General features: G+C 36.1%; 1 protein-coding gene across 1 annotated transcript; it reads left to right on the forward strand.

Annotated features, from left to right (window-relative positions):
• The first annotated feature begins 38 nt into the window (after positions 1–38).
• Positions 39–7,296, forward strand: LOC133204453 (dorsal-ventral patterning tolloid-like protein 1). Its single transcript, XM_061340189.1, has 16 exons — positions 39–122; positions 910–1,093; positions 1,343–1,530; positions 2,475–2,639; positions 2,753–3,024; positions 3,790–3,892; positions 4,012–4,137; positions 4,370–4,789; positions 4,873–5,054; positions 5,140–5,356; positions 5,545–5,655; positions 5,737–5,926; positions 6,115–6,374; positions 6,553–6,698; positions 6,949–7,033; positions 7,155–7,296. The coding sequence occupies exons 1-16, from the start codon at positions 65–67 to the stop codon at positions 7,229–7,231; spliced, it is 2,784 nt and encodes a 927-aa protein (XP_061196173.1). The 5' UTR covers positions 39–64; the 3' UTR covers positions 7,232–7,296.
• The last annotated feature ends 4,609 nt before the right edge of the window (positions 7,297–11,905 follow it).

The raw sequence follows: 11,905 nt of genomic DNA on the forward strand, positions 1-11,905 counted from the left end.
TCATAAGCTCCATATCTTTGTGATAAGAACAGTGCATTACCCTTTCCTGTAGACAATAGCAGAAATGGCGGATGTTCTGAGGATTTTGTACATTCTGATCCTGCCTGCTGTGATACATTCTGGTAGGAACAATGCTGATTTCCTCCTAAGTTGACTATACACTGTAACTGTACTGAAAAAGGATGTCACAGTTCGCAGAATCTATATTTGTATCTCAGCAACTTTGGCTACTTTGGTGCAAAACTGACTTTCCCCCTTTGCTTTAAATTCATTAATTTTGTGTTTAACAATAACATTTGCCTTACGAATGACTGTGACTGCAGTCAACACGTGTACTTAAAAAAAGAGACCAAAGCAACGATTTCTGAATTAAGATGACCAAAGTCTAATCAAGGTTTACCTATACGTTCAAATTATCTTATAGCAAAATCTATGACAAATGTATCCTCTGGCTACGCGTGGAAATTAATATTTTTTTTCTAAACGAAATTGTTTTCAAGGTAATTTTTTAACTGCCATACCTAAGATATTTTACATTCATAGTACACACTAACCTCACCATGAAAAGTAGGAAGTAGAACAATTATTAGGTCAGAATAGATAAACATTACATCATATCTGACTGACTTTTCACACGTCATGAAGAATAATGATATCTCGAATTGTAGCAAACTTAAGAAGCAAATTTAAGGATTTGACATTTTAAATGTAATCTTAACAGTAACAAAGCAATTATAACAAAGTTTCATCTACCTGGTATCAGCTCTTTATAACGATAGTGTGTGTTTATCTTCAAATCTGCATTTTGACCAATGTTATCGGAATTTTGAGATTGATATTGGTTTTCCCTTTTCCCCTGCAATTCTCACTTGCCCTTTAGAGTTATAGAATGTCAGATTCTACCCCCAGATTCTGGAAGCTCCCACGGTTGTGGTGGCCATGGTTATCTGACAACCAATAACGGTCTGATTAACAGCCAGTCTCAGGGGTCTAGGTACCACAATAACGCGGATTGTACGTGGCGGATCCATGCTCCTGTAGGGAAGGTTATCAGACTTACTTCTACATACTTTAACCTGGAGGCAGATGATTCGTAAGTTTTCGCTACAGTTGGCTTTGTTCTGTTTCCTTCACCAAATTTTCATTTTCAACTTTTTTTTCTCATTTTTTCCCGGCTGGTGAAACTAAATTTAATAGCTTAAATTTCATTTCTCTCACTTTTATGATAGAAATATGTTATCATAACATAAAAAACATTCAGCAAGCAGAGGGCATTTCTTTTTGAATTATTTTCATTTTCACGGGTAAAGAAGTGTTGAAGGATTTTGTTTTAAATAAACAGATGCAGTTATGACTACCTGAATGTATATGATGGGTCAAATACAAATGCAAAACTGCTTGGAGAATTTTGTGGACATAGATCAATAAACCTTGTGTCTTCTGGTCAAAACTTATACTTAGAATTCATAACAGATGACAGCGACGTATTCAGAGGATTTGAATTATCATACAGATTCATTCAAAGAACAGGTAGGTAGAAAGTTATATATTATTGATTTATCATACCACCTCTTGAAAAACGGGGGTATATAGTGATAGGGGTACCCATTTCTTATCCCCAACTCCTCCTGTACCACTGAGTAAAATTTATTGAGATTTCACAGAATCTTTTTTACATCTTGACATAGTGCACCTCCTATTTATTTTTCGTTTCAACTGGCCAAAACATTTTTTTTCCATGGCAAACATGGACACTGCCATTCTTTCTATAACATTGAGGGTACCCATCTCTTAACCGTATCTCTTCCTATACCACTGAAAAAAATTTAACGAGACTTTCACAGGATCTTTATTGCATTGTGCCATTGTGCACCTATTATTTTTCGTTTCGATCGAACAGATATTTGGGGTTTTTCATAGCAAAACATGGACACTGCCATTCTTTCTATAACATTGGAGGTATCGATCTCTTATCTGCAACTCCTCCTATATCACGGAATAAAATTTAATGAGACTTTCACAGAATCTTTCGAACATAGTGCCATTGTGCTGCTCCTACAATTTTTTTTATTTCGATCGGACAGATATTTGAGGTTTCCATAGCAAATCATGGTCACTGCCATTCTTTCTATACCATTGAGGGTACCCATCTCTTATCCGCAGCTCCTCCTATACCACTTCAATAAAATTTAATGAGACTTTCACAGAATCTTTATTACATTTTGCCATTGTGCACCTTTTATTTTTCGTTTCGATCGAACAGATACTAAACCGATCGATACCAGAAGCGATCTAAGCTCATTTCAAGTTGGTTGTTTAACGTCCCTTCAAGAACTTTCACTAATATTGAGATGCCACCACTTACCGGTGGAGGGCTGCAAATTTAGATATGTACTCGGCATTTGCGGCCTTTCAGCAGTGAGGAATCTTTTTTGTGTCATCATATTAATAATAATAACTTTTATTTATTAAAGATAGCTGTGGTGGTCAAGATTTCCAATGTCAAAACCACAAGTGTGTAGACTACTCTTGGGTATGTGATGGTGATAATGACTGCGGAGACGGAAGTGACGAAAGAACTTGTACCACAACCACTACCCCGATTTCCGGATCTGGTACAGCCCATCCTATTTCCTCAGGTAAGGAAAGGGTGAATAAATACATGTAATCAAATATCGTTTTTTTTTTTTGTTGTTTTTGTTTTTGATGAAGGTGTGATAATAAATCTAGACTCTCATTAAATTAATGCTAGGGGTTTGCCAGACGGACGAGTTTTCTTGCCCTGACCACACGTGTATCCCACAGATCTGGCGATGTGATGGTGACAATGATTGTGGAGATAACAGCGACGAACGGAATTGTGGAGGTTTGGCAGGAACTACCGTCTCTCCAGCTCTCTCATCCGGATGTGGAAGTCCAGGCACACAGACTGGCATGCTGGGAAGTTTCCACAGTTTGAATTATCCTTCAAATTACGATAGTGACATGAACTGTCGATGGGAAATCAACGTGCCTACAGGCATGGTGAGTTTTAACGTCATTTTAAATGTATACAGTGTATGTAAAGATCAAAAACATTTTAACCAAATATGCTTTTCTGAACTAAGGCACATTTAGGACGAACATTGCTACGAAAAAAAGGCGCAAACAAAAGATATGGTGAATTTTGCCTTTAAAATATTTAAATTAAGTTTCCACCAGGATTGTTTCTCGGCCACGTTAGTGTGGAAAATGCATTGCGCTTGAGAAACATTCTCGTGCTCATCAGAAAGACATAAGTTCCATGTGTGCTTGTTTAGTATTTCCTAGAAAACTATTTTTATATATTATTCAACAGCATGTCATTACTAAAAAACACTAGAGAGTTTCTGAGAGAAAATGTAGTTTCTACACTTTTATTGTCCTGGAACATGCCCGGACTCAAATCCATACAAAAACATGTTGGGTCATGTAAAAAAGACCTATACTTAATCAAAACATGCCAACCATTTGTGAATTAAAAGATATATGGAAAGTACTCTAACTCAATTCATAAAATTTTTTTTATCTATTAATAATTTATTGAGGCTGTTATTCGTGCAAAAAGGGGAGCATGTTAGTACTACAAAGTAAATTATCAATCGTAAATATAAAAACTGTAATGAAATTGCTTTGTTAAGTAGCAATACATGTATATTTATTTCTAAAATCTGCATTTAATTAGTTCACAAAAGCAATGTAAATTTAAATTTTTTTTTTTTTTGAGCTACTGATAAATACAATAATGATAATCTTTTTATTTCTGTTTAGCACATTAAATTGATTTTCGCTGATAAATTTGGATTAGAAGACGCCCAAAACTGCGATTATGATCGAGTCACAATTTATAATGGAAATCAAAATAATCTAATCGGTGAGTTCTTTTTTTTTCTTTTTTTTTTTTAAATTCCTATGAATATTTCTGTTCACTTTTTACCTTGGCAGTGTCTGTGTGCCAAAAACTTATTTTTGGGTTCAATTTCGGATTTTAAGGAAGATACTGTGGTTCACAACACCCCACCACCATGGTTCTGTCTAGTAATCACGTTATTGTTCAGTTCCTCAGTGATGGAAGTAATGAGGAAATGGGATTTCTCTTACACTGGTCAGCGACGAACGGTAATGGTTAAACAGAAATCTTAACAAGTAAAATATATTATTGTATTCAATTTGTACAATTTCTTAGATTTTAGACATTTGTAATGTTAAGTTATCTTACGAACACAAAGATACACTTAGAAATGTGAAGATATCGAACAGTGATAAAGCTCAAAAGTCCATTAGAACAATACAATTGGGAGCAGAAGACCTCTAAAAACATCAAACTATTTACTAACTGCTTTTTCTGTAGCATCTGTTGTGGTACCTGGGGATTCCCACACCACTCCATCACCGACCGGCTTGAACTGCACCAGAGACATATACATCAACGGTAGTACATCGGGGACGATCTCCTCTCCTAACTTTGGGGTTGGCCTCCAATATCCACCAAGATCTGGATGTATATGGAGATTTTTTGCACCATTTGGTTATGCTATACGCTTGGCATACACGCAATTCGGTGTTGAGGGTGGTCGATCATGTCCATTTGATTCTGTTACCGTATTTGATGGACAAAGTTCAACCGGAAAAATGATAGCAAAAAATTGTGGAAACACACTTCCTGCCCCTGTTGTGTCCAAAACCAATAATATGTATGTCAGTTTTGTCAGTGATGGAAGCACACAAGACATTGGATTTACAGCCACTTATTCAGCCGTCAAATTAAATGGTAAATATTGTATTGTCTCAATGAAAACCTGTATGCCGAAAAAAAAAGCTATGTATCTGATTTAACTTTCACTTCTTTTGCAGTATCAACACAAGCTGTTAATACGGACCAAGCTTGTCATGGAAGCACGCCACTTGTCCTTAACAGGACTTCCGGCTTCATCTATTCTGAGAAATTTACGTTGGGAATGAATTACCCGGATAATCTAAACTGCAGATGGCACATTAAGGCACCTGCAGACAAAGTCATCACTCTCCAATTTAACGTAATTTATATTTTACTTCTTAGACTTTTCCAGATTTACCTTAGTTTTAATTTATAAAGTATGTCAAGACTTGTTTTTTCTTCAGACTTTTTACCTTGAGAAAGATCGTGCATGCCAATACGACAACCTACAGGTGCTGGACGGACCATTTGCTAGATCGCCACTCATCGGAAAGTACTGTGGAATTAATTATCCACAAAAACTGACTTCTACAGCATCAGACCTCTATATTCGATTTCAAACCGATGAAAGTGAAAACGAGATAGGGTTCAACATTACATACACAATCCATGATCCAATTCGTAAGTTGTTTAGATGATGACAAAGACAACCAAAGAATTACTGTACTCATTACTTCTAAAAGAACATCCCATCTATACTTCTCTGTAGCGTACTATTTCTCTTTCTTGAATTGAATAATAAAAGAATTTGTGATAATCATATCCTTGGGAAAAGAGCAGTCTAGAAATGCTCTACGTATTTTTTGTAGCTACGTGCTCACCAAATGATTTCACATGTAGTGACGGAACATGTATAGACAGAAGCTCCGTTTGCGATGGAAGAAATGATTGTGCAAGTGGCAATGACGAAGTGTTGTGCAGTAAGTAGGAAGAATGAATACTGACTTATAATTCAGCAAGTTGTATCCTTTAAAATTCACATAGCCTCCTCTTTCATGCAGGTTCCAGCTGTGGGGTACCACCTATAACGCCATCTTTGGGTAACTCGAAAATTGTTGGAGGTAAAGAAGCTACCCCGGGCAGCTGGCCTTGGCAAGCCTCCCTGCAGTATGGCTCGTTCAGAGACCACATGTGTGGAGGTACCCTGATCTCCCCACAGTGGGTCATGACAGCAGGACACTGTTTTGAGGAGTGTGTTCAAAATTATATCTTTAATCCATTGGAATTACGATCTCTCGTTTAAGCAAATATTCATTTTGAAGTTAACAAATTTGATATCATCGATTTGAAAAACTAAATTTCGTAATTATAATAGAAAAAAATGAATCATTGTTTCCAAAAATAATTAATGTGAACTGAAAGAATGATTTAAAATCTAGTGACAGATCTCCGTCGAAATGGCACGTGTTATTGGGAAATCACCACATGAATAAACAAGATGCACACCAGGTGGAAGTGGGTGTTTCAAAGATTATTGTCCATGAAAATTACGATGAAGATACTACAGAAAATGACATCACTCTCCTGAAGTTGCAAACCCCTGTGACGTTAAATAATTACGTCAATCTCGTCTGCTTACCTAAGCGAACTGTGTCCAATGGACAGCACTGCTACATAACAGGATTTGGAGACACCATGGGTATATTTTTTAGTTTTATATTGAAAGAAATAGACTATTTGTATTTATACATAGTAATAAGAACGTTGAGTTACACCTTTCATATTTATCTCATGGCAAGCAATATACTTAATAATGAAAAAGAGAAAAAATGCACATTTGAAATTGGAATGTACACAAGGTGTGCAATATTAAACAGGAACTTGCTGTCGTAATGTGTTAAAGCAAGCAGAAATCCCTATCATTGATGTGGGAAAATGTAACAGCACTAGATACACAGACGGCCAGATTTTTAGCACCAATATCTGTGCTGGATACGACAAAGGAGGGATTGATACCTGCCAGGTAACATGCTGTTCTCCATGTATTTACTTGATCTCTGAACTGGAGATAATCGATTATAATATACGAATTTGTCTTAATCTTGTTAGCTGTCGATCTTAATTTTTTGAAAACTTCCAAAAAATTTATCTTGAAATGTTGAATAATTTAAATATAAAAATATTTTTATTGAATTATATTTAGCTTTAATTAATTACATTCTAAAGGAATTGTAAAATAAAAATATTTTTAACAACATTAAGTTCTCTTTAAGGGTGATAGTGGCGGTCCGTTGGTTTGTAACATAGACGGCAAGTGGCAGATAGAGGGAATTACGTCATGGGGAGTAGGCTGTGCAGGTACTTGTATATATTATGTATTTATTTGTGTATCTGTCGATTACTTTTTTCTGATAATATGAGTCAATTAGGGATAATTAATTTTTTTTTTTAAATAAAGATCAATTGTTTCTTTTTCCAGATCCAATGTCGCCTGGGGTGTACACTAAAGTGTACGATTACTTAAACTGGATACAAAAAACTATTGTTCAAAATTAAAACTGAACAACTGCACTATGGTATATTTCTTTTCAATAAGGATGTATGTTATTTATGTTTTTTTGCTCACACACTAAAATAAATATATTTTTAAAGCAAACATGTTGCTTTGTTTTATTGCGTGCATTTTCGTTGAGAAATATATGTACTGCATGTTAACAAAAAAAATGTATGTATTACAGTTCCTTATCTTTGACTTGAATTTTAACATTTTATTCCTTACCGTATCCTGGGCTTCCGAATTCGGGGGGGGGGGGGGGGGGGGGGCTGTTCAAACTCAAAGATCGAGCTTCATAAGTAAATTATTAACTGCAGCTAAGGGGAAACTTTAAACATACTTTGCTACAGTATATTCTAAAAGTGGTGTAAAGCAGATATGGATTCTCAAAAACTCCGAAGAACTTTTAGCAAATTTAAAATTACCGAATTTTTCAAATGTCAGTAACATCAAAACTAACGACTTTTCTATGCTTTAAGCGACTATTTTTCGTGATAAATTAAAACAAGGCTTCCTGACATAATAGGCAACTGCTTCTTTAAAAAAAAATGGAAGTCGAAAATTTTCGTGTCATGTGATTGGTCATCAACAAAATCACTCTGATTCTACACACAAGTACATTAAAGTTGATATTAAGAGGATGTTGGAGTTCATCATCGACAACATTTTTGTAGCCTTCGGAGACCAGGTCTTCCAACAAACTTTTGGAATACCGAAGGGTACTAATTGTGCCCCTTTATTCGCCGACCTGTTTTTATATTCCTATGAAGCAGAATTTGTTCAAAAACATCTATATGAAAATAAAACACTCACTGTTTTTAACTCGACATTTAGATGTATCGACGACCTTTTATCAATTAACCTATCATTGGGTCGTATTTTGGCTGAGATGTCTTATACGAATTGTAAGACCTTTGTTTTTATACTAAATTTTTCTATGGAATATTCCGTCTCCTTGATCAGTACATTGGTCTAACTGGGGACACTTTCTCTTCCTAGGCATCTGATCCCACCTCTGAAATTTCCATGTTTGATGTCCTGTTCACAGATTTGTATTGTTTGTAGAATGCTTTTAGATCTATTACTGTTCTTTATCTTCATCTTTTTTCACTTTGACTTGAATTTTAACACTTCATTATATACTGTATCCTGGGGGGAGGCAAAGGACCTGTCAAGCTCAAATATCGTGTTTCACAAGTTCACTTAATCAGTTTTTAAGATAAAATTTACTCCACCATGACATGTCATTTTAAGACAATTTCCTGTTTTTTTTTAATGGTCAAAAACTGATAAATCCTTCGTTTCAATAAATACTATATTCTTCTCAAAAGAAAATCAATGAATTTCGATTGTTTTTCTTTAAAAATAGTATTGCTTTTCTCAATTTTTAAATGGAATGTTACAGCACATTCATATGTAATATAAAACTAGGGAGAATATCAAAGTCGGAGTTTTTCAAGCAAGTACCACTGCCACTGACCTTCGGGGATATGTATCTTTAAAACAGAATATTTTAAACAAACGTTAAACATGTTATAATTTAAAATTTATTTTAGGTTCGCTTCACACTGAACGAAGACTCCGCTACGTTCTTTGTTCAGCTCCTGATCAAACTGAAATATTCAGTCATTGATTGGTTGTACATGCATGAGCCACGTCGTAAGATCGTACCGCAGTCATTATGGTTGTTGTGAAAGCGGCCACAAAACATAAAACACGTAATATGGACGTAACAGTGACGTAGCTGGCGCTAATAAGTCGCCGTGAGAGCGTGAAATGATTTAAACCCCAGTCACACTGTCACGGCTGCACGCACAGATTGCAACGCTTCACCCCGATTTTATAGACCGTATGAGATCGTTATGCATACACGATTTTTTTAGCATGAAAAACAAACGAAACGGTTGTTTGAAGATTATATAACGGTTCCTCAAGGTTACAGCGTTAACACAGTTCCATTAAGGACCATGTTTGTCACACCACGGACACTTAACGGACAAGCACGGTATCCCGTGATGAAACCGTATAATGCGACGGTCTCACCAGGGATTGCCAATCTACGGTTACAATCAAGCACGATAATGCTACAACGTCTCACGGCTCTTATATGAGCATGCCACGAATGACGAAGATTTTTAAGACGTCGCTACGCCTAAGCAAGTAAAGGAAATTAGGAAATAATGTGATCGAACGTTCAATCTTCAAGCAAGCTTCAATACATATCAAAATACTGATATATATAGAGGAATGAGAAATCAGATGTCATTCTTTCAATTTAAAAAAAAAACAAAGAAAAAAAACGAAAAGGTGTTTCTATCCCTGAAAAATCGTAAATTACTAGTATCTCATATCACCCGTAATTTTACCGTTAAAACAAGTGGTTATCCGTTAAAACTTTTACTGCTGCCTTATTTATAACGTAAGAAAAAATGGTTCACCACCATTATTTGTGAGTGTCTGTTTTGTTTCCTTGACTTTATCCTACAACAACGCTGGGCTTGGGGTTATTTACGGATTGTTCTTTCTATCCGTACGTTTATATTACTGTAACCTTCATACTCCTCGAGTATCCTTAGATCAATTGTGTCACGAATGACCCCGAAACACCAGGAAAGTCTATACGGTGGTTTCACGGTGATGGTAGGATAACAGTTGTTGGCGTGTACGATGTCCCAGAAACAAAGAAGGATCCCGGTATTCCACGACTGTTTTTAAAACAGTCGTAGCGATTTACGGCTCATTCAGGATTTATTATCCGAGTTATCAGGGCTTACCACGACACTAACAACGAACGGACTGCGGATATCTAAGAATACATGCGGAACCCTTAACCGTAGTTTTCCGTGATCTGAAAACGTAACAGTGCGACTTGGGCTTTACGATCAAGCCAAGCTTTCACTACGACTTAACTACAAAGCAACCGCTGTTACTACGTACTATCCTTCTGCGACTTTGTTCACTACCATCATTAAAAATCACAACCTCATTCCGTTAATTTTGAGCATGTGCAGAATTGTCTGCCATTCCACGATATACCTCAATGTACCACGATCCCATTGCGTTCTTCATAAGACCGTGAAGACCTTGACACGACCCTAAGAAACCTTTCACGATTTAAGTAGATTTTAAAGTGGTAGCGCGGTTTTCGTCCATTGTTAAGGGAATTTATAAAATTGTAAGGACATGGTAAAAAAGACTTCTTAATGGAGCAGAGAATTGACATCCAGTCCCTAAAGGCACACAAAGAAGCACGACTCAAACAATCAGTGCCCGCCCTGGTGGAAGTATTGCTAGTGCACTGCAAAACAACCCTGCACCCACGCAGACTACCACTTATAAACCACCACCGCCTTAGGTAACAGTACTTCTGCAACCCTACAATGGTCTGATATCGCCAATCCAATGATGGATGACATATATGTCATATGTCAGTCTGTATGCTCTTATTGGCAGACAGGACATATTTGTTAAATACTACCGAAATGGTGAAACACTCGTTTCTTACTCTTGGAGATCAGTTTAAAGTAAACTTGATACGCATATTTCCAAAGATTCAGACAGGATGACTGTGAATCTGACCTAGACAATATCAAACAAAATGATCTGAAGAAGTGATTTGGACTTAAGCGAGACAAACTTACTGGTAGTTGGCAGAGCTATCAAAAACCTAAAACAATTAATTTGAGGTCAGATTTACATTCTGAAGCTAAAAAAGGAGGCCTAACAATTGGAATAAAAACGTTAGCCAAAATACGACCCAGTGATAGGTTATATTTGCTACCAAGTATTTTATAACGATCACATGATTGGCAAAAGCCGACTTTAAAAGAGGTTGGTGAAATTCCTGTAATATCAACTTATTTGTCAGTTGATCGCCCCGGTTTAAAAATTGATCCTACTCAGAGCATGCCATATGCAGGTGATGTTGGAATATTACTACATTGATATGAAAGGAAAGTTGACGATAGAAAGGCCAAAGTCATCCCGTTTGTAATTACAGTTTAATTTTCAGTTGGTCATTATAATCTAAAGTCAGTAAAACAACCCAATATGTAACAGATGTAGCAGAGTCTGTAGTGTCTTTTATTTCGAGTTCACTTGGATATTTCGAGTCTGCATATGAATGAGAATAAATATTTTTAATTGATAATACGCCATCGATAGATCTTAATGTGGAGTTGAGGCCGCAGTATTTTCTTCTTCTCATGAAGAAGTTTTTAAATAAACACTGCTTCATATGAATATAAAAACAGGTAGACTAATATAAAAGCCCAATTAGTGCCTATCGGTATTCAATCAAATTGTAGGAAGAGTTTCATGGATATTGTCAATGAGGAACTCAGGCATCTTTTTAATATTAACTTCAGTGTACTTGTAGGTAGAATCAAATTGATTCTTAACAAAGTAATTTTGTTGATGACCAAATACAAAGCATGAAAAATAATTGTCTACTTAAGTATAAAAGCGTCGCTATTTGATCGTGCGTTCGAATCACGGCCGCGACTGACCTAAGTCGATAAAAAAATAGGTTGCAACTGTTCCTACGCCATTAAATACAACCTGCAAAGTAAATTTTGTGCATGCTCACAATATATGTTTTTTTCTCAAGCTCAAGATCCATCTGCGTTTCCAAAAAGCTCCCATATTCTGCAAAGAATTTTCACGATCTAGATAGA

This window comes from Saccostrea echinata, unplaced genomic scaffold, assembly GCF_033153115.1.
Source record: "Saccostrea echinata isolate AGI-Se365-2 ecotype Australia unplaced genomic scaffold, CSIRO_AGI_Sech_v1 ptg000002l, whole genome shotgun sequence".
NCBI lineage: Eukaryota > Metazoa > Mollusca > Bivalvia > Ostreida > Ostreidae > Saccostrea > Saccostrea echinata.

What these genes read in the sequence shown, in the direction of transcription:
- LOC133204453 (XM_061340189.1), top strand. Translation starts at nt 65, where the DNA reads ATGGCGGATGTTCTGAGGATTTTGTACATTCTGATCCTGCCTGCTGTG. An exon ending in GCAGGACACTGTTTTGAGGA is followed by an intron (nt 5,927 to 6,114) that starts GTGTGTTCAAAA and finishes TTTAAAATCTAG; the next exon opens with TGACAGATCTCCGTCGAAAT. An exon ending in AGGATTTGGAGACACCATGG is followed by an intron (nt 6,375 to 6,552) that starts GTATATTTTTTA and finishes AATATTAAACAG; the next exon opens with GAACTTGCTGTCGTAATGTG.